Raw genomic sequence first — 27,164 nt, 5'->3', positions numbered from 1 at the left:
AGGCTGAGTCCAGTTGCTATGGAAATTTAAACAGTTCAAAGGGATTTGCATCCAGTTAAATAGCCAGCTCATTTCCATGTGAATGAAGACTATCCTTTGACAGAGTAGTATTTGATATTTTTATGATCATTTTCCAGTTTTTGGGTTTCATCAACCTCACATTCACTTTTGTCTCCAACTCCAGATGGTTCAAGGACAGGGAGATGGGTAAAGCGATCTGAGCAATGGTGGCTGGGCCCAACCTGTGTGTTTGTTTCTGCAAACTCTGACACACAGAAGTTGTTCAAATTGCACAGGGGGGCTCTTCCAGTTCTTCGGATCCTGGTACCAGGCTTAGGAAGGCACAGGCTTAGTCCCTGCAATACCACTAGGCTGAGAGTGGTCGGAGCTGTGTCAGAGGAGCAGCACAGATTGTCATTTTGCGTAAGGAAGATTTTGGAAGGAGTATCTGGGGTTTATGCTCAGAAGAGCATGGTATGGAAGAAATTGCTGATGGTTTTCATCAGCCAGCCAGAAGCAGCCTCGAATCACAGTGCTCTCTTCAGCTACTGGGAGGACAGACTCAGTCTTCTTCCAGAAAGACAGAGTGGCTTGGCCTGAGGGAGACTCCCATTGCTAGATAAAGATCTCCCTTGTTACCTCAGGCACACCCAGAGGTAGAGCACAGCTCCAAACTTCCATGCTGGCTACCACAGCACACGAGAACAAGGTGGTACAAGACGACAAAATCAAAACAGTGCACAAAGCTGATGCTTCCTTAGGTCATACACAGAATATCCGTCAGTTATTATGACTTAATCCTGGTGATGCTTTCCACCAAATCATAAGAGCTTGAAGAATACCCTGTCTCCCATCCTTTTGTGTCACCTCCCACTCTTCCTTAAGACCCTGCATCTCAGTAAGTATGCTTGTGGAAAAGGATGGAATGCTGTGCAAAACCTATTAATGCCATTTCTTAAATTTTAGAGAGACCTGTCTCTAGTATATTAGAACATCTTCCTTGTGGGGCACAGAGCACACCTATGTTCAACATAATCCTAATTCTCTCGACAGGAAATCAGAGGTGTACGACTTGAGTTTTCCAGCACAGAAGGTGCATGCACATAGAGGAGGAGTGAGGGGAGGCGTTCACACAGGCTCAATCATTTAACACAACCAGCTAGTCTCCCTCTGTACAGAGTGAAAAGAAAAAGTCACCCCCAGAGTACGGAATAGCTTTTCTCTACACCCCTTTAGCTGTAAAAGAAAAGGTTGCCAAGTCCATGTAAGACATGTTCTAACTGGTGCCCAAATTACTGTTGTAATTAATGAAAGAACAGGATAAATCCACAATATTAATAAAAATTCTTTTTAAGTCGGTGCAGAATACACAGCAGCATTTGAGGTAATTTTTGAGTAACAGTGTGCCGTTCTAGCAATTTCCACTTTAAAAGGATGCTGAAACATCACGCTCCACCCCAGAGCTAAAGCAATACATGAAGTATGGAAAACATACCTTGCAGCAAGAGACCAAACAACTCAATCCGTTTTCTCTAAGAATTAAGAGGTACTTACATGGGAAAGAGGTTAGTCACAGTAAGCAGTTTATGTTTCGCAAACAAACCAGTAGGTTCAAGAGCTGGAAGCTGAAACTAGAAATCCAAACTAGAAATTAGGTACGCAGTTTTGGGAGCGTATGTAATCAAGAGCGAGAACAACCTACCTGGGCCTTCAGTAAATTCAGTGTCATTTAAATTGAGTCCTCCCAACAGAGAAATAATTCTGTGTCTCAGAGGACAGTGGCTTGATAAATCTCACACTGTGATTTCTACTGTGGTTTGTTTTATACGCAGAGGCTGATATTGTGGTCATAACGACTTTTAAACTTTTATCAGTCTATAGTAAAGTGTGAAAACAAGTGTCATGTGATTTAAGCGTTGACCATATTGCGTTGTTTTATCTTTGGACAAACACAAACAGGGAAAACAGACTGAAGAAGTGTACTTGACCCAAGTGAATTGTGCAGTACATGTGCTTAGTACAGATGTACAGAAGGCCCTGTGTTATCCAAAAAAGGCAATGGCCAAGGTCACTGCAGTGCGAGAACATGAGAAAATTCTGGTTAAATCAGAATGTTTGGGATGCTTGCTAGAATTGTTCTTGATTAATGGAGTGCATGGTTAGGATGTTGCAATGTATCATGACAGCAAAATTACTGATACAAACTTAGAGTAATACGTGTAGCTAACAAGAATTATACTTCATGTATTAACCAATGTGGCTATGAAATGCTAAAAAATTAAGTTAGTAATATTCCATTTTATTAAAGGGTTTGGCTCTTCACAGCTTTTCCACAAGTGGTATTTCTGGATCCCATGTCACCCCGCTCAAGGCTGCAATGAAATAAAGTAATAGCTTTCATTTTCAAAATAAGGAAGATAATCCTATCTCTTGGCATCTGCTTAAATAAAACTGATTTGCTGTACTAATCTTAAACAGATCAGAAATGAACGTACCAAAGATAAGGCAAATAAATAGCTTCTATTTAATCTCAGTCTAATTTGCCTGTCAATGTGAAGTCGGCTACAAATCAAGACAGAAAGTAGCCCGAAGCATTCATTTATTTTGTTTCAACAAAAGGAAGGCTTATCTCCATGAACTTGCTGCCAATTTTGTCTCTTCAAAATAAAAATGCACTCCTTGCTCACAGGAGGAGCAGAAGTACCTGAAGAAGGATGCATGGAATACTTTCAACAAATCTTGCTTTGTTTCTGTGTTTCAGAGAACAAGTCTTATAAAAATAGCCATCTGATGGGATCTCACAGGGATGAGAGCAGAAACACTAACTTAAATCTCGTGTTCTTTAATCGGGAAACAGTCTGTTAGGTTCAGCCAGCATTTCCCTGCTCTGATGCATGCATATGCAAATACGCAGCTGATCTGATGTATTTCAGTCAGTTGTAGTAACAATAGATAATGTTTACTTTTGATTATTTGCTTTTGCCACCTCTCCAGCTTCTCGCTGTGCAGCTTTTAAACAGCTTCCAAACTCCCTCTACGCTGCACCCCAGAACAGGACAAAACAATGTACCAAGTCAGCTCTTCCACACATCTATAGCAGGAACGCTGAAAAACAGCCCAAAAGGCTACACTTGTCACAAAGCTTAGTTTAATTTGACAGTCATGATAAGGCATCCATGTAAATTAAAAATTCCCACCAGGGTCACATACATTCTCCCACAAAATAAAACGTGTTAAAATCAGAGGCCCGGGATTCCAAAAGATGCTAGTGGTTACTGGTCTTGGCCAGGCCGCCGCTGCTGGCAGTGGGGTCCAGGAGACGCAGCACCAACAGCGGCAACTCAGGAAGTGGAAAGTCAGCTTGCACAAATCTCTTTCAATAGAACAACAAATAAAAAGGAAAGAGATTTGTGCAGAAAACATCATTCTCCATCCTTTCTGGGAAAACAAAACAGAATTAAAAAGATAATCCCATTCAAGGAGCAAAGAGCAGAGCTTGGAGTTCTGAAGCCCAACAATGTTGATGACCCATTTTGAAAACTAATGAAACACTACGGAGGCCTGAGTTTATTATTGCTTTATCCCAGTTCAGCCCAGGCTAAGGCTACGGTGAAGTCCAAATTAATTTAAAGCCAGAAAATGCAGATCCAGTAACAGCACCTAAGTCCCCATCCACACATGGGTGTAAACAGATTCTTTTGGTGGAAAAAAAAAAAAAGTCTCCTGAATTTCCTCTCTTCCTGTGCTATGTAGATCCCCATAGCAGGGCTAAAATTTGCCCCAAAGTATCTAACAAATTCTCTCTCACATCTCCTTTAGCTGAGCCTCTTCCAAATATTTCACCTTTTATTCAAACTAGTCCTCTATCCTGGTGATACATCAGCTCAGAGATGCTTCCTGGGAGCTCACCAAGAGGCACGCAGCTACCCACGCGTTAAAAAGCATGTGGCACAGAGTCTCTGAACCATCGCCTGTGCTCTGTAATACCCAATGATGCTTTGCCCTCAGCTTCCTGAGACCAAACGGCACAGACAGAAGAGAGCGTCTCCCCATCTTGCATGCCTGGCCAGTGATCAAGAGAAATCGCATGCCGTGTAAACGAAATGGCATCTTACCACCACCACCACAAGTCAGAAAACAGACCTGGGTAAAGCAGGGCTAAAGTTTCACATCAAGAAAAAGGGCGCTTCCCTCAGACTATCATATGACAGGGCAATTGTTATTCAGGCAAACATTATTCAAGGCAGTAAAATTTTAGCATGGATATCTCCACGGCTGACTTACAGGCCCAACATACGCTAGGGATCTTTTAAAAAAATTAAATTAAGGTCCTGTTAATTCTTCCAAAAGGACAGAATAGAAGACACATGGTGCATCCGACGAACGCACGTGCTACACATCCTAACACACTAACAAAGGTTGCAGCTAGACTTGCCAAAACAGTTAAAAAGATTTAGGCATCCAGCTAGTACCAGAATTGATGGCCTTTGGGCACCTAAATTTAACTTTTTTGAAAATTTGAGCCTACACATTTCATTATTGCTTGTCCCACTGAGTGCAAAGGGAAAACTGAGAGGGTAGGGTTAACTACAGAAGGATTTCAAATCCATCATAAGGTTTCCCTGCTCTTTTATATATATATTTCTATATATATAAAAAGCATTATTATTATTTAGCCACCTAGGGGCAGGGGGGAACAGGAGCTATTTAAAATTAGTTTCTTAATTATTTAAGCATTAATCCCCTACCTCCCAAATCACAATACCTCTGTCACAGTTAGGAGCATAACATGAAAATGTGCTTGCTGCCACTGACAATTCCTGAGTCTCTCCTTTGCAGAACTTCAGCCCAAATATCAGGATAATGGCAGCTTGACACATATACACTCCCCAGCAACGTACAGACAGCAAGTAGGACATGCCTCAGTGGCCTCAGACAAAAAAAAAAAGTAAAGAGAAAAAAAAAAAAACCAAACCACCAACCAACAAACTTGGAGAAACCATCCAGAGGAGCCTCAGGAAAGGGAACTATCCACTTTCCATGGAGAAGCAACTGCCCAGGAGTCCCTGCCCAGTATAAACTGAATCAAAATATCCATCCCACAGCTGAAGGAGATCTCTGAAACCTGGCAGTGTCACACGCTGGATCCTTGAAGGCACATTTGCTTTGCATTGTGGGAGAGAAATCCAGTTACAACAACACACTGCAGCTGCAGGGCTGAGGGAAAGGAGGCGACACTTGGTATCTTTCCTCTGCTCCTGTCCCCATTTTCAAGCTTCATGGCTGGCATGAGCTGGTGATCTAAGCAGACACATTAACATCCCTGAGTGAAATGGCACCATTTGTGGCCTCTGAGACTTTGTCCTCAAGCACCATTGCTGGTGTGTCTGTAGTGACTGCTGTAGTGTCTATGGCAGGAAGTGGATTCAAGCCCTGTGATAAGATCTGTTGGATGGTTTTCCGCAAATTGGGGTGCAGCTGGTTTTGGGTCTGGTAAAAAATTTCTAAGGCAAAAGACTTGAGGGTGCCAGTGCAAAGGTCCTCATAAAGTGGAATTGTGTACATCCGAGACATCTGCAAAAAAGGAAAACTGGATAATATCACTGCAATAAAAGTCAAGAGGTTCAGCTCTTCTACAGCTACACTCCAACAGCCCTGAATGACTTCAGACTGGAGACAAGCAACACATTTCTTCAAAAGACAGCCGAGTCTATTCTACATAAGTTTAATGCAAAGATTTTTATGAATGGTAATAAAAAACCATTTGCTCTCTAAGTCTGAGCTGTTTCCACAAATAACAGAACTGTTTTTAAAAGGCCAAAGAGAAGAGGCCACAGTGAACACATGCATTAACCTTTTGCTCCTGCACAATAAAGACTACTGAAAGGAATCTGATGAGCCCTAGCCTTGCTTGAAGTGTAAATATTCAAACAACCACATGATTTAGTAGTGTGAAAATTTCTGGTCTGGAAAAGCCAGGGCTGCTACAAAGCAACACAAAAAATGCACCGGGCAGAGCTGGGACAAGGGTATTGAGTTAGACTAGAGAAGCAGAGATTATCCATAGGCATTTCAAATTACATCTGCCCATTCCTCCCCACCCGCTAGCAGGTGAGCCATGCTCGGCCCCTTCGCAACACACCTGGTCTACACTTGGCCAGGAAGCAGAAGTTCCAAGGTCTTTCACGTCGCATGTCTCATGCACATGTCTCATGCACTGAGAGGTGCAGTGATTTTAATCCAGCAGTTAGTACCTGGTTTTCCAAGAAGCGACGGACTTTGTAAAGGTCTGGATAATAGTCATTTCGGACTACAATCTGCAACCAGCGGATACGGATTTCTGCATTCATGGAGTCCAGCTGAGAGGAGTAACATTCCGAAAGCTTTTTTATCACCTCTGAAGAGAGCACATACACAGAGAAAGAACCATGACCTATTTTGTCAAGTTTGAGGGTCATCAGAGAATAATGAATCATAAAATCACAGAATCACAGAATGGTTTGGGTTGGAAAGGACTTTTGAAGATCACCTGGTTCAACCCTCCTGCCGTGGGCAGGGACATCTTTCACTACATCAGGTTGCTCAAAGCCCCATCTAAGCTGACTTTATGTGAATGATAAGGTCAGTGTGGCGCGAGGCTCTTTAGAATGCAATTCATTCTTCCAGGAATACTTTTCTACTACCCTGACAGAGTACTCACCATGTGGCAGTGGTGACCCATCCAGCAATCTGTCCAAGAAAAGCACGGTTTGGAACGTTCTCCATTTAGTGAGGTCAACACTGCTGGCAGCAGCAACAGAGTCCAGAGGCTCTGTGGTCCAGAGTTTGAAGAGCGTCTCCACTGGTCTGGTTAGACTGGATCCCTGAGATAAGTCCGGCTCAGCTAACGGAGGTCCTGTAGCATTGAGCCAACGTTCAAACTCCAGTCCTGGAATGAGGAGCACCAAAAATGTCGAGCAGGAGTCTCTGCAGGTGGCTTGGCTGCCTCAAGGTTCAGGACTGCTTCTAGCACAGTTAAGAGAGGTTCTAACAATAGCAAGTCAGACCAACCTATAGTTACAGCGACATAACAGTCTTGGCAGTCTCATCAGGCCAGCCTATGCTACATCTGGAGGAGTGACAGCAACACCTCTGCCAAATTTAACCATGAGTCTTCTAGAGCTCAACATTACAGTGAATAAGTACAAGAAACATACATGCTCTTAAGATAGCCAGGCTAACAAGTATCTATGATCAAACTATGTTCTAATATAAGATTTTTTTTGTGCGTGCATTTCTCTTTCTCAGAATTTTGAGGAAGATTGAAGAATATGGGGAAAACCTGCTTCATTTAAAAAAACAGAAAAAAAAAAGGTGAGAGGGCTAACTAAACTCCTCCTACCCACCAGCAATTTTAAATTTATTTATACAATCAATAACTAAAACAACAAAAAAAAAGTTTCTCCACAAGCAGCAGAGCTAGCAGAGCCTGGTTTACAACAGAGCTCTTCCCCTTGACCCTTTACCACCTCAGCACTTTCCTAACCTTTGGCAGTACATCCCATTCCACACCATCTATCCTAAAACTCCTCTCTCCTGCATCCCCTGAATATTAGCCAGGCAAAAGTTAGCCCGTGCTGTGGTTAACTTGTTAGCCAACCAGTGGGCCAAATAAAACATACAACTGCTGAGGTCTTGCTGCAGCTTTTCCCACAGTAGGATCACTCATCTTCATTTCTCCCCAGGCAGTTTCCACAAAGCCTGTAGGAACCTAGTATCCTTAAGAGCTGTACTCCACTGCTGGTCTGGTTTAAACCGACCAATGGGTTCAATAATTACTCGCAAGGATGGACACACGGCAGGATAACTTTAGTCTCATTTCTTCAAGCAAATGGGCTAATAAGCACCTAATAGACTACAGACCTTTCAAAAATCCACCAACAGCTATAAACAGGGGATATAAGGGAGGGTGAAACATTACGGAAGAGATTTTATATGCACGGATAGGACCTTGGGAAAAGCTACAGTTCTCAAAGCATGTTTTCTGTAATTAAAATAGATGAAATTTCAAAAATATGTTCACCTTTTCCTTGCATTTGAACATGTGTAAATCTCACATATACTGATCATTCTGTCTGCAGTGTGAAAGATGAGTTAACGAGAAAGTTAATTAAGGGCCACTCAGATGATTAATGCCAAATTGTCAGTAATTTAAGACGTTCTCATTCCCCAACATGGAGGCAGTAACAATAAATCACCACAATCATTTCTATCACGAACATCTGGCTGTTGCCAAAGGGTTTTGTTTGCCTTAGCATTTTCTTATGCATCCTCCAAGCCAAGCACAAAATTTATCATGCAGATTTTCTACAGTGTTTACAGTTAACTAAGTAAATTTCCTACCTGCTTTGCTCTCAACACATTGCTCTTTCAGCTCTGGAAAAAAATTCAGGAAGGAATCCAGAAGATCTTGAGCCACAACACTGGTAAATTTGTACTTCTCAATGTAGGCCTGAAACAGTAAAAAGGATAAACTATGGTTAGGAGAAAGACAGCTTCTTTTCGATGTAAAACCACTGCATGCAATTTAAAAAAAAAAAAAAAAAAAAAAAAAAAAAGAGATGGATGAATGAGAACAGGTATTTGAAAGGTTTAAACAAAAAAAACCCACACAAGAAAAATATTCTCCCTCCTCCCCCCACATGGGAAAAGCACCATAATAAGAAAAAAAATTGGGTAGCTGCAGAAACATTGACAGCTGAGTACAGGGGTTTTTTCTGATACAGATCACAGATACATTAACATATCAAGGGCAGGAAGGTTTCCTCGTACTTGACACTAGTGAAAAGTCAGAACACAGCTGGCCACTGTATTATTCACTGATGGATTACGGACTGAAGTCATACTTACATAACTATAGATAAGAGAAAGATGGGATGGGTAGGAATAGGAGATGAAAACACACACATGCAGCAAAAAGAAAAAGCAATGAGTTGTGTCATCTTTCAAAAACAAGTCAACGGCTGACATAATTTTCTATAGGTTTTGCAAATGTGCTCCAAGACACCAGACCTGCCCCAATGTGGGAAACCATGCCCTTTGTCACGCTGGCTAAAAAACCACAAGCTGTTACCGTTTAGTAGTGAATGAAGTCACACCTTTCCAGTCATAGATAATCTCTGCTGGAACAGCTTTCTAATTCTTTGGAGCACAGAACAAGAGGTAACAAAAATATACTACTACTCTGTATTTGGCACCTCAGAAGCTCAGAATCTGAGATGAAAGAAGAGCATGAGCACATTCACTTAAGAGAAATCTCAATAAAAACCTGTCACACATAGAAAGAATCACTTGTATTCAACTTTACCCCTGCCAAGTAGCCACAGTGACAACACCTGAAAAGAAAAAAAAGCAGCTCTAAATCTCAAGAGAAACACGTGCTTATTCACACTCACTCTTAGGAAGGAGTCAAAATGTCTTGGGTCACCACAGAGCTGGGACAGGTAGTAAACAAAGCAGTAGCCTTTCTCATAGGTGAAGAGGTTCATTAAATTACTAGGATTTACACCTGAAAGGAGAAGACAACAATGTTAAAAGACACTGTAATGAGGACACTAATTTCCAACCCTTCTAAATATACAGACCCCTTACAGATCACCCAGTGGAGATGCAGTGGCTTAAAAACAAACCAAGCCTGTTGTCAGTACATTTAATTTACTGCAGCAAATTAAACAGAAGCAGTCCAAACATACACGATGGGGGGGGGATCAATGATTGTAAGCTAAGTATTAATTCCTAATGGAACAAGTCACTTCAAATTAGAAGTCACTGAAAACACACCTAGAATTTGAAGACAAATCTTTTTTTTTTCCCAGTGTCAAACTCAGGGAATTACCATACCACAAATTTGTAAAGATATCAATATAAGGTAATCACTACTTGTTCCTTTTTTGAGACTTCCAACACATGCTTTCTCATTCCATTTGGTTCCAATATCTGCATTCTCATTTTAGGTTGTTTGAAATATCATCTAGATTGGAGACTGCTTCACACCTCCAATGGTGACAACAGAACTAAAGAACTATCAGTGAAGAAGATACATGATGCTGGAGTGCAGCCATGCATCTGGCTCAGGAGATAACCACACGGCCTCTGCACAGCTCAACAGGAGAGCAAGTACACATATTTATCTGCATGCTTATGCATACATACATAGCTCTTACATGAACACATAAAAAGAGGAATATTTAATAGCACAGGATTTTATTTGACGTTTCCAAATATTTTCATTAGAAATTACTTCATTTTACAAATTCAGAAGCTCAAAACCATACAGCTTTCAAGGCAGTTCTTCACACTCTGTTTCTACCCAGTGTGTCTGTTCTTAAACAGAACAATATTTATAAAGATGAGTTAGCCAACTTTGAAGAAAACTTCAAGGCAAGTTTCCTTATTTACTTTTAGACTGGTTTACAAACAAGTATTTCTTTTTTCTTTCTTTTATAAAGGATATGTAAAAATTCGTCTTTTTTGGTCTATATTCCAGCATCGATATACAGAAATTTTGTGTACAGCAGCTACAGCCAAAAGCCATACCTGGCTCCAGTTTAACCTGAAGCTTGCTGACCGGGTTGTCTTCTCCAAGGAGCTTCATCTGTCTGTGGAGAGCATCCAGGCGGAATGCAGTCTCCAAACATGTGAAGGCAGCTCCTACCCCAGAAAGAAACTTATTAGTTGTGGGAAAATGACTAGCAAAACCTGACCTGTGCAGAACTAGCATGGGTACAAAATAAAAGCTACTGAAGGTGTGAAATACACAATAGCGAGACAGAATCACAGTAATGTAATGGTGGAGGAACTTGAGTGTAAAAAAAAAAATCCTTGCAATTTGTAATGAAAGTTAGAACCTAAAACAGTGCATTTACTCACTCTAATTATGCAGCAGGTTGAACTGAAAACAAAGCAGCATGAAAACCATGCTAAAGTTTACATCCTTGACATCATCGTATCAGTTCTTGCAAGATAAGCAGAGCCGCATTAGAGTAAGTATTGTACAGGTAACTTCCACGGAGCAACCAAGTGCTACAAAAAAATAACGTCACCGGTAGAATAGTAGACACACGGTTCCATATTCAGTGCCAAGGACATTATTAAGCAAAAGTCACCTCTTGGGTGAAAACAGAAAAGGATTAGATTTAGTTGGTATATTACAGATCCTGTGGATCTTTTTTAAGCTTTATCTAGCATCCTACCCATATCATATCATACGGTTTTCACCCTCCACCCATTAGGACTTTTTACAGCTGCGACTGGGTAGGCTACTCTTTCTCTTCTATCTAACTGCAGTGTAGAGCATTCACTTTCAAGCCAAATGAGCTGTATTACACTGGCAAGTCAAGAGATCTATGCCCTTGCAGACGTAAAAAGCTGCGGGAAATGGATTTTCAGATTCAGAAGATACTTAACATCCAGCACTATTAACACTTTAGCTTTCTTTGCTAAGTCTTCAACTTCAATGATAGGGCTTGTTACATAGATAACATCTCAAAGTCTTGATGTATGCACACAGGTATCTGATATAAGCAAAATGAGAATTAAGAACCAGGGTATATTTGGAAGAGAGAAGAACCTGTACTGGCAGAGAAAGGGGTGGATGTGCTTCACAGGGGAAAGCAAGAACCGGGATAGCTAGTGTTAAGGGCAATTACTTCAAGCTACAGGGAGGAGGATTAAGCAAGATCCAAGAGGTGTGGTAGTCAGTGGACTCCAATTTCTGTAAACAATGTCATTACAAAGATGCCTTTTTATTAACAGCAGAAGATACTCCAGAAATTATGTCAGAAATGGCAAGATTTAGATCAGAGATTTGTCTTAGAAACAAAACAGAATGCAAAAAGAGCTTACTAAAGAATGGCACAGGGAAAGGCATTTCTTAGTTTCCTGACGAATTGCTTCTTGAAACAAACAGGTCTATTCAAGAGAATATACCAAAATCAGCAAGGATCTTGTCCCATGTCAGAGGGACAGATTAAGACGGGATAGAGAACGGGTCAGTATCTTCTGACCTGTTCATATCATTGCCATGCACAGTCTAACGTGACTTATAAGAACAGTCCTAACCACTGAGAATTACTCAACATAAAACAGTTTTCAAAGATATATAATATACATTGTAACATCTCCATATATGCTCAGAGCACTTCTTTCCCTAAACCTCATTATCATCAGCTCATCTCCAAAAACAATATACATGAATAAAAACAAAGGCATCCTTCTAAACAGTCTCGCTGCCAAGATTTCCAGGAATTTTTCCAAGATTGTTTACAGCGGACGTGTGAGAATACACATGGTACAAGCTTTTAAGAACATAACAGGACAAACTAGAGAAGTGTATGTTCCCATTATTCACTTCAATAAAAATCCAATTAAACTGCAAAGCAATAGGAACGATTTACTACTTATATATTCTAAAGACAGTACCATGCAATTGACCTGTGAAATTCACTGATATAAGCAAAGGCAGAGCTGTACAATTCTACAGGAAGCAGATAAACAGATGGCTTCATAGGTGCATTCATTTTTTTTTTTTCTCTAAGTGCTGTTGCCACCATTCTTTCCAACAGTAGGTAGCTACTAACTGATCAGGATTAGAAAGACACTTGTTCAGAGGATAGTTATTTCACAATGTAACCATGATAAGATTTCTTACATCTTTCTCTGAAGCATCCTCTGCTCACCTTGCTCTGACATATGAACACCTGCCTGGTACCCAACAGTAGTTCCAAAGTTCCTACAAAGTCCTTACAACGCTGTGCTAACACACCTCATTCAAAGCCCCTATTACTGTATCAGGTATTGATTCCACCCAAAGCCAAGACGATGTCAGACTCTAAGCATCTAAGATGATGTTCAATGCAAAGTTTGGGGCTGTGTGTGTTCCAGAAATAAAAAAAGAAACCCAGCTCCCTACAGACTTTTAAGCTGCCAAGGCAAATATTCTACGCAGCCAACTCAACTATTGGTTAGACATAGCACAAGGAGAAGGATTTCTGCAGCTATACCGTAGGTCTCGGTGGTGATCCGGCGCTGTGCGTATGTGGCCAGCCCCTCGCTCAGCCACATCTCCTCCCATGTAGCATTGGTGACTGCGTTTCCAAACCAGCTGTGGGCAACTTCATGAATGACGTCAATGATCAAAAACTCATCGCTCTCCAGAATGGAAGAGATGATGAAGGTCAGGCATGGGTTTTCCATGGCAACAATAGGGAAGGATGGAGGAAGAAAAACTATATCATATCTAAAATCAGGGAGAGAGAAGAAAGAAGAGAGGAGAAAGGAGATGATAGGTAAATTACAGCTATTTCAAAAGACACACATAGTAACTTTCTTTTTTTCCTTTAGGGAAGGCTCTTCTAAGACTTTTTTGTGACTTCAGGAATGAGCTTGCTAGACCAGTGGTGCCTAATTCTTCTCATCAGGGGATCACAGAGTTTATTCTGTTGGCCAAGGACCTGCTCACATTTGGACCTAAAGACTAGACACTCTTTTCACGTGCAGCAGATCCAGCACTTCCCAGAAGCACCATGCTCCCTTCACACATGTAAACTCGTCACAAGTTGTGGATCTCAGAGCCAGAACCGCTAAGTTTACTCTACATACACTAACACATAAACAGTGTCGAGTCCCCAGAGGCTCCCAGGAAAGCGAGAGGCTGAGAAGCCATCGAATGAATTGATTTGGTGTGCCTGCAGTGTCAGCAAAATTACTCTAGTCTGTCTGCTTCAGAACGTAACAATACTGTTTGTTTTGCTTTCTAAGTTTCAGTGATCAGCACTGGCACACTGGGCCGTGCTCTCAGATTATTTCAAGCAACATTTTGTAAATTAACAACAACAACATGTTCTTCCTGCTTACCTTTAGCAAAGAAATATAGGAAGCCTTTGTAAACATTTTCTCCCATCCAAAGAATGAAAGCATTCTCTCAAAAACATTCTCTTTTAATACACAGTAAAGCTTAACTTCAGAAACTATTAATGTTGTTTTTAGGGACTAGGACTCTCAATGAGTGTGTACTGAGTCAGGTTTTCAGCATCCTCAGGCATACCACAATAAATCTATCATATGCCAAGTACCATATGGAAAAATAAGATAAATAAATAAAACTGCCATACATTTTAAATGGTGTCCGGCCCAATGTTGGACTTGCATCACAAAACACTGCAGTATGAAAAACCTTCACTCCTAGGGAAGATCCACTGTTTAGAAACCTGCAATTCTGCCCACCATACCAGGCAGTGCACCACCGTGCCTCCATGGTCCTCTCTGCCACTTGCAGAGACAAAACTTCAGAGTTTGTTTCCAGCTACTAGAGTGCTGCCAGTTGAGGGGCTCATTTGTCTTGCTATTGCTAGCGTAGGGAGAAAGCTTGATAATCTCTCAAGATTGTTTTATTTTGTTCCCATTAAACATTCCTGGGAGACTCTGTTAAACTCACCTTCCCCATATATATGGGCCATACAGACTCTCTGCAGCAGTCAACCAGCGCTCGACCATGCCCGAAAGCTTGCTGATGGCTGTTGGCAGCAGGCAAGGCTCTGCCCACACTCTGCTCCTGTCAGAAAACAGAAAACATCAGGTGATACTTCAGCAAACTGAATTATCTCTTAGAAAAAACAGTCTGACTTCTCACCACACTTCCATGTATGGTAATAGTGCTAAAAGGTCTCACATCAGACTCAGGCCTTCTTTAGGCTAACACTCTATGGATACATGACAAAAGATAATCAAAGATCCCTTAAATCGCCTTAAGGCAACAAGGCAAGCAGCTGTAATGACTACAGGAGACAATAAGCAACATTTATGGAAGAGGAAAATACCTTTGCCAGTGCAGTGCCATGCAGTTCTTTACGCCCAACTAAACCTCAAACTCTGAAAGCTCCCAGCTCATGGTCCCAACTGTTCCCTTATCCACAACTCAAAGTATTTATCACTTACAACTTGAAGCACTGCACAGAGACACAAAAAGCAGATCAACTCACTGCAACTCTTACCTCGGACCTATGTCTGCATGTATAAGGTCTCCTGCCACCAGGGCCACTAGGTAGGCAGGAACTGGATATTCCATGTAAAACTGATATACACCTTCCTCTTCTAAGTAGGTACTTTGGGTGGCACTCATCAACACCTGTATGCCTGCTGGAGCCTGGAAGACCAACATCGTACACATCAACTCACCGAATGATCACAGCTGAATGACTACACCACAGATAGCTCTGGGTTTTTTTCATCTATGCCTAAGAGGATATACATTAAAAACAATCGTTTAGATAACACAAAACATAAGATTTCTGTGGGGTTTTTATACCACAATCTACGCAGCCCGTGAAAACATACCAACCAAAAACATTACTCCTCCTATATTGCATGGGTTCTTATGCCAGCTGCCTCAAAAGTGCCCGCATATCAGATTATTTCATCTACACAAAATGCAACATTATTTGATGCTGCTTTCATAAAACTTTGGTTTTTTTCTTTTCAAGAACTGATATAATACAGTTGAGTATTATCATCAACAACCACCACTGGAAGCGACCAGCCAAATTCTCTCTTTCGTACTATCCATTTCATGGTTACTCTTTCAACCTTGAGTACGGGAAAGGCAAGACCCAAGCATGATGGGCAACAGAGTTGCCTTTGTGGCACTACCCCGATTCTGTCCCAAGAACTAGAACAGGATCTAAAGAAGTCCTGTATTTTTTTTATAACACTAAGTGTCACAATGAATAATTTACATCATATTTCCACACACAATGTAACTACGCTTTCACAAGTTAACAGCAGCTAAGCATGCCATGAACCATTTGTATCCATTACCTTGACAGTAGCTGAATAGGTGCACTTGACTGCTGGCGTGTCAAAGCAGGGGAAGAAAGACCGGTTACAAACCGAGTGGCCCTGCGTGAAGACAAATGGCTTGACATTGCCATACGTCAGTTCTGGATCCAGCCACCAGATCTGTTGAAACATGATGTGAAGAAGAGGTGAGGGAAAGGGAGAAAACCACAAGGATTAACTGCCAAAAAACAAAACCTGAAATCAAGAGGATTGTGGAGGAGGAGCTGTTTGGCTCCCCAGACGTATACCTGGCACAGGGCACATTTCCATTTCTTAACAATACCTCTTTCTACTCCTGTTTATTTGCCGTGACTACTCAGAGTAATTTCTCACTGTCTAAACGCTGAGTGGTGCCACACAACATAGCGTCTTCCAGCCACTCGCTATTTCTGTTGTATCGATTTGCTTGGTTAATAACAAGTCCCTAACAAACATCCACACAACCTTCTTCTCAGAGGGAGTACTGTGAAAATCTCCATGTTTTTAATTCAACATGAACAGGAGCAGTCAGGGGGTCAGGTAGCACAAGCTGGAAAAAAAAAAACCAACCAACCAACCAAAAAAACCACCAAACCCACAAACCAAAAAACCCTGAGGCTGAACAGTGTACACAACATTATCTCTGACCCTGACACTGCCCTGCTGGCTGAAGCATCAAACATTTTGACACTATGCAAAAAAGTTAGTAGATGTAAGAAACATCTGGTCAATGACACTGGAGGCCTCTTTTTACAGAGAGGATAAGGAGATTCTGGGTGGTCACAAAAAAAAAACCAACAACAAAACACACCACCGAGCACGTCAGTTTTCAGTATCAAACAGCAAATAAATCATGAGGCAGACCCTCAGCAAATAATTAGAACAGATTAAGAATAACATGAAAAAGTGCAGTTATTTGCCATTTTGGTTCTTCTGTTTCAAATGTAATGTTCATGCTTTCACATGCTCCCCGCCTCCAACTTTGAAGTGTAGGAACAATTTTAAATAAGGATTTTCTTGTAATCCTAGAACTCTGGAGCTGAACTTTTACGGAAAATACCGAATATTGTGAGACTTGCAATAAAATTGGAACCACTGGAAGTCTTGGGAACAGTCAAGCACAAGGAATAAAACTTCTGAGTCTGCTGAATTCTTTGATCAAAGCAACCAATAAATCTGAATTCAGGGAACAGCAGTTAGTGCAGACACTAGTTCAGTTCTGCTCCTCAAGAGAAAGCAATGAAATACTTAGAGATGAGAAGCCTGGGTACTATGTCTGCTCTGGTTTTAATGACATATAACAATTCTGTCTCCTGGTTATCCTCTCCGTGTTCTGAAAGTCAAAAGTTTTCTCTCTCTCCCCCTGTCCTATAAGAGTTGTTATTTGTTATCTTCTTCCCTTGCCTTTAGACCCTTCTCCTCAGACGCCAGTGTGCTCCTCTCCCAAATCATCCACTTCAGCAGCACCCCTGGGGATTAGTGAAAGGTAAGGAATGGAAACATACTCTCAGCAGCTTTCAGTTATTCGTATAGCGGTTCACACTTCCACTGGCAAATGGGTTTTTTTTAGGTGGGAGGCGTTACAAAATTTAAAACCTTTATCTAGAAGTAATATTAATCTCAGAGCAACACTCTTGAAATTTGTTTTAAGATTACTCTCTTCTGTTTCAAGCCTGTTGGGCCAGAAACATGCTTAAAGCATAACTTCTGACGAAACCTTCCTCACTCACACCACGAGGGCTAAGGCTACGCAACTATTCAAATCCACGTGCTGCATTTCAGCGTATCACTGGCAAAATTCTCAGGTCACAGCTGAGGTGCACTACATAGCTACAGATTTCCACTCCATGGATACCTGCATTTCATGGCAATTAATATCTTCTCTGCAATGTGACATTGTGGAACTGGGGACAACTATTCCAGAAGGTATTTGGAGATAAATGTCTCATTAAAACCCACAGTTTGAAACTAATAGCTTCCCCTGAGAACACATAACATTCACATAAAAATGCAACCACTATGTTTTAATCCATGGTAGTAGTTTTCTAATGATCCAGGAAGGAGGTGCAAAAATTAATTTTTTAAAGATCTGCCCCAATGCCAGCTGAAAAACACTCCTCTGATCAGTGGTTTTGTGCTCGTATCACAAAAAGTCTGACTTACAGTCTGTATCGTCGTCCCTGCTGAAGAGACTCACGTGCAAAAGGTTCTGTTTCCTTTGCTTTTTGAGAGACAGAAAAGGCTAACAAAGAAACCAGAGAGATAAGACACCACCAGACCTAAGTTGCAACACTAGAGTAGGAAGGAAAAAGGGTTGACAGACGACGTCTTTAGAGCTGAGAAATAAGGGGAAGTTCTCCCTGACCAGCGCAGGAAGAAAACATAAGCAGGAAGCAAAGGGGGACCGAGAAGTTGATTCTTGTTTACAAGAAACTCCATAAATTAAGGACAATTTCTTTTCAACCAGTCCCCCTTCTATTTGACATTTGGATGAAGTTAAATGAAGCACCAGCCCCACAGGCCAAGAGGGAAAAAACCTTTGCAGAGGATGAAGTATTTTTTTCCCTCCTGTTTCCTAATGTCTGCAGCTACATGGCAAGCCTCCGTCTCTCTTTCCAGATGCTCTTGGAACAATGATGAAAGTTATCCTGAAACAATATAAATAGATCTGTAATATAAATAGACCAGGCTATGCTGCCGGACAGAGGCAGGACTATGGACTGGGGAAAATGAGTATAAGCAGCATCCCAGAAAGGAGTGCAAGGAGCAGGGTAGTGCTGGGGGCGGGCGGTGGAGCATCACACAGGGACAGAGCGGTGCTTGGGGCCATGTCATCTACTCTACATCCAAATCCCTCCTGTGCTCCCCTTTGGGAATATATGTGACATCATCATGATGCTAGAATGCTCATCATTTTTATCTAGTTTTTCATGTTTCACATATTAAAGCTGTTCTTATGGAGTATTTTAAGCAAAAAACTGTTGCTTAGCTCCTCTACTGAACAGAGGCTTTGGACAGTCTAGGCTTCCCCCTGCCCACATACTGCAAATAAGCTCACACTTTATAAGGCACCGGCCAAGAATATAATTTTTATTGAATTAGATTATAATGTTTTACCTAAATCCGGCAAATGCCAAAGACAATTAGCTAAGCCTCTGTCAATTTTAAATCTCTCCGTGTTTCTACCTGCATTATTGATGAAGCTCCCAAGAAGAGCTGCAACGCCACAGCTTCTGTTCTAGACAAACAGGCTGCTCCATCTGATGACAAAGTAAACCGCACATCTGAGATGCAGAGGATGTGACAGGAGCACGGCACACCTGGACAGCAAGTCGCTCTAGGAGGACCAAGGAATAAGGACAAACCTAGCAGAAGGACGGGGAAGTTTCCAGCACTGCAAAAAAGGCTGTCCTTTTTGCTAAATCCTGAAGATGAGGACGTGCTACCATTTTTTATACCAGAACACAGAGCAGGGTTTGCATTTAAGGCTGTCATGGAAAGAAAATAGCACTGGTGTTAACATGTACGCTGCCAAATCAGAGGCGTGACACAGTGGGTAAGAGACAGATGCACATTTTTCTCCCTGGGGAAGGAGAAAGAAAAAAAAAAAGTCTTCTGAAAGAGTACTTGTAGGACCAAGAAGTAAGGGGTGAGGGAAAAGAAGGGGAGGAAGAGCACGACTACTGTCACTGACACACCTGATCAGCGTGTGCCTTCAGCCCACACCATGAGACATACACAATGTTCATGACAGTCTTGCTTCTGAAGCGAATTCGTGACGTACCGAGCATATGGTTTCCTAAGAGCACAGGGAGCTGGAATGCTCTGTGAAAGGCAGATTTAATCTCTCAGCTGTCTCTCAATGTCCATCAAACAACCAAAGATCTTGGCTCCTTCCTCCACATGAGAAATAATGGGGCAGTCAAATAACATATCCAGATGGCTCAAACCAAGTATATCAAGGCAACAGGTTTCCAATTTTAAACAGACTACTATCTTTGCTGCTGATTTTACTGCCAACACGTCTGTGCTGCACTGTAACATGAATTTACTGTTTTATAGGTCTCACAAGTATGCTAAGGGTCCCATAGAAAATAAACCCTGACCTAGAAAGATTTTATTCAGAGAAAGGCCGAAGAAAATATATCTTTTAGAAGAGAGAGGCCTAACTCTGTAAAGTTGCTTCACTCATGCAGAGAAAAGGGACTGCGAGGAAATGTACTAGACACGAGTATAAACCAGTTCACCCTTATACACACAAGGGTTACTCATCCCTATTAAAATGCAATGTTAGGCTGAAAAACAGCAACGACAGAGAGCACTACAATAGCACGAAATGACTTTGGATCAAAAAAAAATAAAAAAATAGTTCAGCATGCTGAACATGAAGGGCTAGAACAGGTGCTACTCGAGGACAAATATTTTGCCAGCCAAAATCTACAATAGTGAGCACAGAAACATGGTACGATTTATGTCAGTGAGCATGCCTGCTTCTACTTTTCAGTATCGCTTGAAAAGGGCAGCGCATGCCCCTGACACTGTAACCATCAATAACCTTTTGACACCAGCCCTTATAGCTTCATTTCAGCTGGAGCAGTACATGCCATTAAAGGTACAATAAAGACTTCAAAAGACAGGATGAAGAATAGCTAGCTCACGTCCGATCCAGGGGAAGCAAGACAAACAACAGAGGGAATGGAAAAAACGCCCCACTCCCAGCATCCTCAACCATGTAACGTTCACGCTGGGTCGCGTGCAGGGCCAAGGAGGCAACGTGTTAACGCAAGGTGAGACCAAATGAACATCACATCAGTCAGTGCCCTGCACCTTCCAGCAGTTTTCAGATCATTTCTAAAGCCGAGGTCTCAGATCGGTATGCCATTACATCCGAGATCATTTCTCCACGCACACAGCAGGAGAGGCTGCCCCTTTGGCAACAGGGCTGGCAAAACCCAGGAGAAAGCACAGGCTAGCCTAAAATAAAACAATTTGTTCAAGAGGAGGGAAGTACGTTATTGTGCGCTTCAGGAGGCATGGCTCAGACAGACTGAGAATGATTATTATAGAGCACGCAGCAACAGCAAATGAGCTTAAAAGCCTTCCCACCATAAACGAGGCATAGTGTGGACAAAAGAAACAGGTTTCTTCATAAAATCTTGGGAAAAAAAAATAAAGAACAGAATCTTCTGAACAGACTGTGGGCCCTGAGAGACATCTCCCATGTACCTCTTCAGTGCAGAAAAACTACAGCGGAGTATTGTACCAGGAATTATTAAAACCAGGAGCTCCAGGGGTGAAAAGGAACAACATCCTCACTTACAAGTGGATCTGAATTTTAGAAGTGCCAGAATTTCACCTCATTATTGCACTTTTCGGGAAGGACCAGCACGTTAAAAGGTCACCATATAACAAAAGGAAACTTCTGTCAATAAAAATCTTCATGTGGAACTCACTATTCCAAGTGAGCCAATGTATTAAGACTATCCAGATCATTCTGAGGATGAAGTTACTTCTGTGAGCTTCAATGTAGTATTAAAATTAGACAGAAAAAGATCCAGTAAACTCATTCTATTCAGCAACACTTTCCTAAGGAAAGGCCTAGTATATACCTGCTACTGGGTTATTTTGCACAAAATCGGTATGTTCAATTCCTGTTCTTGTTAAATAAATTGTAATAGTCAGATAGTTCCACACATTTACTGGGTTTGACCAATGCAACAGCAATACCGAACCAGGAGGCCGAGAGTCAATTCCATCAGGCAACACAGAGGCATCAAAGTTGCAAGACTCTCAAAAAAACACACTCTTTTTGCAAACACGTTCCTGAACCACATAATAAAAATAATTTTAGTTGAATTCCCAGCCCGAACAGACTATACAGCAGCAAAAAGAACTGACATTCCAGTGATAACTTTATATTTTCACTATCGTAACTTCTTAAAAGCACAAGATCTGCCAGGCAGCACCTAAAAGGCCAGGAACAAAGTGCTTCTAAATACCAGGGGTAGCAAAGCAATGACAGAATTCACAAAGCATCTCACTACTGAAGACGACTAATCCACACGGACAAGGAAGCACCTCCCACGGCCACCTCAAAATGGGTGTTTTGGGCCACTTCTCATCCTTTTTCCAGCAGATAACTTGTAGGAATACATGGAATCTCCCCCTGCTCTTCTCAAAGCTCCTGACCGTGGCTCGTTGGAACGTCAGCCTAGGTGCGCAAGGCCTGATTTTGTAAGCACCTGGCAAAACCCACAGGGAAACTCCTGTATTTGTAGATTACGTAACTTGTCCTGAAGAATTCAGTCGAAGCAGGACTTTTCAAACTTTCACGCTCCTTGCCAACAACGGCAACGCCCTTAAAGGACGAAAAACTTTAAAACGAACCTGTCGTGATGGGGGATGAAAAAACTTTGGGGGCCAGGGTGATAGGGGAAGGAAGGAGGGCGGCCGGGCTGGCAGCGGGGACAGATGCCGCGGAGAAGCAGGCAGGCGGCTGTCGGGCGAGGAGGGAAGAGGCAGCGGAGGGCCAGGGAGGTCGGAGGGGCTGACAGTGAAAGAGCCCTGCTGCGGGGCCAGGGCGCTTCCCCGGCAGGCAGCCACAGAAGGGTGCGGGGGGCAGGGGAGGGCACCGCCAGCCGCCCTGGCGCTCAGTTTCCCACTTTTTCACAGAATAGTTAAGGTTGGAAAGGACCTCTGAGATGATCGAGTCCAACCTGTTAACTGAACTGCCTGATCCACCTCTAAACCATGTCCCTAAGCACCACATCCACACGTTTTTTGAACACTTCCAGGGACTGTGATTGCACCACTTCCCCGGGCAGCCTGCTCCAATGCCTGACCACTCTCTCTGTGAAGAAATTTTTCCTAATATCCAACCTAAACTCTCCCTGAGGCCATTCCCTCTCGTCCTATCACTCGTTACCTGGGAGAAGAGACCGACCCCCACCTCGCTACAGCCTCCTTTCAGGCAGTTGTAGAGAGCAATAAGGTCTCCCCTCAGCCTCCTCCAAACTAAACAACCCCAGCTCCCTCAGCCGCTCCTCACAGGACTTGTGCTCCAGACCCTGCACCAGCTTTGTTGCCCTTCTCTGGACACGCTCCAGCACCTCCATGTCCTTCTTGTGGTGAGGGGCCCAACACTGAACGCAGGATTCGAGGTGCGGCCGCACCAGCGCCACGATCACCTCCCCATCCCCGCCCGCCGCCCCCCGCAGCCCGGTACTCACGGCGGGGCCGTCGGCCGTGGTGTAGCGGACGATGATCTGGAAGGGCTGGTGCGGCTGGAGGGCGGCGGGCAGGGAGACGGTGAGGGACGAGCCGTAGTCGGTGAAGGGATCCACCCTGAAGCCGAGCGGGCAGGCGGCGCAGGGCGGCTGGGCGAAGAGGGGCAGCGGCGGCGGCGGCTCGGCGGCGGGCGGGGGGCTGGCGGGCGGCTCCGCCGGCGGGGCGGCGGCGGGGGGCAGCGGGCCGGCGGCGATGCAGGGCGCCGAGAGGAAGGTGGCGGTGCAGGGCGGGCTGGCGGCGCAGGGCGGCGCGCAGGGCGGCGGCGGCGACGGCGGCGGCGGGGGCGGCGGGGCCGGGGCGGCGGCGGCCTCGGCGGGCGAGAAGGCGAAGGAGCAGGGCGCTTCCCCCGCCGGGGCGCGGCGGTAGGCGGCCGAGAGGACGCGCAGGGCCGGGTGGACGTCCAGCACCAGGGCGCGGGGCTGCGGCCGCAGGGCGCAGAGCTCCAGCACCAGGCAGCCCGCCAGCGCCCGCGCCTCGGGCCGCAGCTCCAGCCCCAGGTGCAGGTGGCGGAGGCTGAAGAGCTGCGAGCTGGAGGCCGACGCTACGTCCGGCGGCGGCTCGGGAGGCGGCGGCGGGGCCGGCGGCGCCTCCGGCCCGGCCGCGGACCCTTTGCGGCAGCAGCAGAGGCCGGGCGGCCGCGGAGCCGGAGCCGCCATGGAGCGGCGGCGGAGGAGGAGGAGGCGGCGGCGGAGGCGGCGGCTGCTATGTGAAATCCATGGGCGGGCGGGGACGAGGGAGGCCCCGGCGGCCGGAGCGACCGGGGCGGGGAGGGGGGGAAAGGGCCGCGCAGGCCCCGCGCGGCACCGGCCGAGGCAGCGCAGGGCCCGGGACCGGAACAGCGGGCGGCGGCCACGGCCGCCAGGCGGCGCCGCGCGGGGCGGCGGGGGCGCTCGAGGGCAGCCCCGCCCCGCCGCGCCCCGCCCCGCCCGCGCCCTGCACGCGCGCCTTCCCGCGCAAGCGCGCCGCTTCGCTCGCACGCACGCCCGCGTGCCCGAGCTGAGCTCCGCCCCACCCCTTCCCCGGCACGCAGCGTGCAACGGCTCCGCCGTGAGCCCTGCGCGCCTGCACCCCCGGCTGAGGGGGCGGCGTAAGGCGCGAGCGCACCCCCCCAGGCGGGCAGCGCTGCCCCGCCCCGCTCGCTCCTGCCCGCGCACGGCCCGCGCCACCTGCGTGCGCCGTTCTCGCCTTCCCCCTCCCCACCCCGCCGCCTCCCCACCACGGCTCCCGCGGCGCCGGTCCCCTCAGCCCACCGCTCCCGCCTTTGGCTTCCTCCGCCCTGCCCCCGGCCCCGCTCCGAGCACCCAGCGCACCGTCCCGCCCCGAGCACCCCCTCCGCCGGCACCCCGTGCCCCCCCTGCTTTTTAATCTCCGCCCTGCCCCCCGTGGCGGCCCGCGGCTGCTGGCCTCCAGCCCCGCCCCAGAGCCCAGCCCAGGCACGACGCGCTCGGCTCTCCCCCAGCCCTCCCTCTCGAGGCAATCCACCGCTGCCTTCCTAAACCAGAGAGGACAGAAAACACAAAATTCTCATCTTTACACAACCGCTTGTTTCTCTGTGTGGCAACGGTGTGCTGGACGTGGCGGTGATCTGAACTCCACGCAGCCCGAGAGCAGCGTACGGGTAATCTCTGCCCCGCGCACTGACACTTCTCTACGTTATTTTCACTGTTAAGCTTTGCCTGCCTCAGCCACCTGATGAGTCTCCGAGGCACGGCTTTCGGATGACACAGGAACGTTTATTACACGGCTGTGGGTTTAAGGAACCCGTCGTGGTACATTCTCAAAGCCTCCCAAGCCTTACGCTAGCGACAGCGGCATCTGCACCGTTTCCCAATTGAGCTTCCACTGTAGCATCCATCATACTCGAGGCAGAAGCGGTGGCCCCAGCACAATTTGGCTGCTGTCTCCAGCTGAACCAAGGGTAAAACAAATAACAGTATTATCCTAGACCAACCTGAAGCTGGAACTATAAAGAAAACTTCTGTGCGATTGCTTATATACAGTAAAACACACACTGCAGTCACAGTGAAAAATAGCAAGGCAGCATTCAGAAAAGCTCTTTGGTTGGTGAGGGCATTACAGCCACGCTGCATCTTCTCAGTATGTTCTTTTGAAGCACCTTCAAGAAGCAATTTTGTCTTCGCCCAATCCCCTCCTAAGAGAAACTTTTTGTCCTGCCACCTTTTCTCTCACATCCTGCTTTTATAAACCAAATTTTCTGCATTTATCCTTTCCTTCCAATACCTTCTCTCATTCACACCATTTGCCTTTAAAATAACTGTGCTTTCTCAAACTGTGTTCCCAGTGATGTACCGAGACTCCTTGATCTCCCTCTGGCTTTCGTCTAGGGATAACATGCAGACCACAGCCCCAGCCCCTCGGGATCTGCCCCTGCCTGATCTTCACTGCAGGCGATGGTGGAGTCTCCTCAGGTGCTCAAGCTAGCACAACTTCAGGGCCTGACTTTGGACTTAATTATACCGACCTAACTGCACGTTAACTCCCTTGGGTAATTTGAGAAGAATCCTACCTGTGTTTTGATTGAAATCCCAAGCAAGTGCAACGTTTCCACTCATCGGATAGATGAGATGAGCAGGAACACATTCTCCCTAAGAGTCTCTAAGCTTATGATAACGCATCGGGATCGGCTGCACTCAATGCGTTTGGGCAGAATAAGTAGAACTGATGCAACTGAAATTCCCGAGGGTGATAGAGGAAACCAGTTATCCCAGGCAAATCTCTCTCAAGTTGCACACCTGTTGGTCTTGGGCCATAGCCTTTGCTATGTACTAAGAAGGATGTGTTATCTCCGTGCTATTTTGGGTAGGATCTCTTTAAGGAAAGCCTCTGTCTTCATGCCACAGTCTTATTCTGCTCCTTGCAGGATGAAGCCTTCTCTGGGATATCACGTTATAAATTCTAAAGCAGGATCCAATTCCTGAAAATTCCCATCATCATCAACCTCTTGTAGAATGCTTCAAAGATAAAGATATTTCAGTCTCATTTGTAAATACCGATGTTTCTTCCTTCCACTTCAGTGACAGGGCCCTGGGCCAGGCCTCAGCTTGCTCCTGTGGTTCAGGACAAAAGCCAATAAAAAATTTACTGCTTCCCATGTGAGAAGCAATATTTCTGTACTGCCTGTGAGACAAGTGCCAAATGAAACAGATAAGTGATTGCAGCAGAAAGAACATTTCCCTCTGGCAGTCTATCTCCTTAATTCCAAAGTAACAATGCTGGAGCTAAGGTTTAACAAAATGGTTGAGCTAATCCCTGCCATCCGCAGGTGACGGTTCGCCTGCTCCATCGCAGGCCCTTGTTGAGCTATTTCAGTTCACTGAAGCAGCAGGGAAGTTTTCGCCTTTTTAGGAGAGCGTAACTGGGAAGCAGCAGTTTGGCGCAATGAATCCTGAGTGCAGTTTCCTCATACCTACGCTAGTGTTACAGTTAGCTCCTACTGAGAAGAGCAGCCCCACTTCACCTCCCTTCCAGGTGTGCCTTCCTGTCTCCTTCTTTGTACAGCATTCCTGCTTTTGGAGGGTGAACTTTCTGCAAGTTAGCTTTCTGAACTGGGTCACTGCTGGACCAGGCAAGAGCCAGTGCTGGCATCGGGAAAGTGGAAGGAACTCCCAGCCTGGAAGAAGAAGGAGGACAAGATCAGCATGGCTCCCCTTCCGCCCAGACTGCCATTAGCTCAGCCTTAGCTGCAAAGTGAAGCCACACTCCGACCCCAGTGGCACGTGACAACTAGGTACATTAGCCCTTTTTCTTCAAGGGAAATACTGCAGTTCGTGGGGTAAACTCAGTTCTGCAGGGCCCAAGACAATCCTGTCCTTGACAGAGTTGCACATGACAACTGACTGAACTGTTTTAAGCACAGCCTTAGGCAGATGCATTTCACGTTCTCGCCCTCTCCCCTGAAGGTATTCAGCCTTCATTCTACCCAGATCGGCTTTAGGGAAGAAGCAGGGCATTACCTCTCTGGCCTATTACCCCTGCTCCCTCGTGCCTCTTCCCCGTTTCTTTTT

General features: G+C 45.0%; 2 protein-coding genes across 9 annotated transcripts in view; both read right to left on the bottom strand.

Moving 5' to 3' along the window:
- Positions 1–1,638: 1,638 nt before the first annotated feature.
- On the bottom strand, positions 1,639–24,138 carry RNPEPL1 (arginyl aminopeptidase like 1). 4 transcript variants are annotated; one of them, XM_087739405.1, is made up of 12 exons: positions 23,082–24,138; positions 22,109–22,210; positions 15,853–15,993; positions 15,030–15,181; positions 14,474–14,590; positions 13,041–13,276; positions 10,576–10,689; positions 9,435–9,547; positions 8,383–8,491; positions 6,701–6,928; positions 6,255–6,397; positions 3,132–5,574 (listed from the first exon to the last, which is right to left on the bottom strand). In XM_087739405.1, exons 1-12 carry the CDS (start codon positions 23,793–23,795, stop codon positions 5,302–5,304), a joined length of 2,442 nt encoding a protein of 813 aa, XP_087595531.1. In that variant the 5' UTR covers positions 23,796–24,138; the 3' UTR covers positions 3,132–5,301. The 4 variants fall into 4 exon arrangements, 3 of the variants coding, with proteins under 3 accessions (XP_087595530.1, XP_087595531.1, XP_087595529.1); XM_087739404.1 differs by lacking the exons at positions 3,132–5,574; positions 22,109–22,210 and adding an exon at positions 1,639–2,372 and having other exon boundaries at positions 23,082–24,127; XM_087739403.1 differs by lacking the exon at positions 22,109–22,210 and having other exon boundaries at positions 23,082–24,120.
- Positions 24,139–24,851: 713 nt separating this feature from the next.
- ABCC5 (ATP binding cassette subfamily C member 5) overlaps positions 24,852–27,164 on the bottom strand; it is a 53,634-nt gene continuing 51,321 nt past the window's right edge. For 4 of the 5 annotated variants that reach the window (XM_087739397.1, XM_087739399.1, XM_087739400.1 and 1 more), the window contains one exon: positions 24,852–26,770. In XM_087739397.1, coding sequence (XP_087595523.1) covers positions 26,711–26,770 — 60 coding nt within the window. In that variant the 3' untranslated portion in view covers positions 24,852–26,710. The remainder of the gene's footprint in view (positions 26,771–27,164) is intronic. The other variant, XR_015700465.1, reaches the window with a different exon arrangement.

The sequence above is a fragment of the Nipponia nippon genome, unplaced genomic scaffold (assembly GCF_047370975.1).
Source record: "Nipponia nippon isolate SJK-2023a ecotype South Korea unplaced genomic scaffold, ASM4737097v1 scaffold_7, whole genome shotgun sequence".
Classification (NCBI taxonomy): domain Eukaryota; kingdom Metazoa; phylum Chordata; class Aves; order Pelecaniformes; family Threskiornithidae; genus Nipponia; species Nipponia nippon.
This window is presented reverse-complemented; position numbering and strand designations above follow the sequence as displayed.

Bases quoted from the DNA above. Each gene is read 5' to 3' on its own strand.
- RNPEPL1 (XM_087739405.1), bottom strand. From the start codon at position 23,795: ATGGCGGCTCCGGCTCCGCGGCCGCCCGGCCTCTGCTGCTGCCGCAAA. The intron at 15,182-15,852 runs GTAATGGATACA...TTGGTCTTCCAG, and splicing joins CCTATTCAGCTACTGTCAAG to GCTCCAGCAGGCATACAGGT. The intron at 6,929-8,382 runs GTAGGAAATTTA...TCCTCATTCCAG, and splicing joins ATGTGTTGAGAGCAAAGCAG to GACTGGAGTTTGAACGTTGG.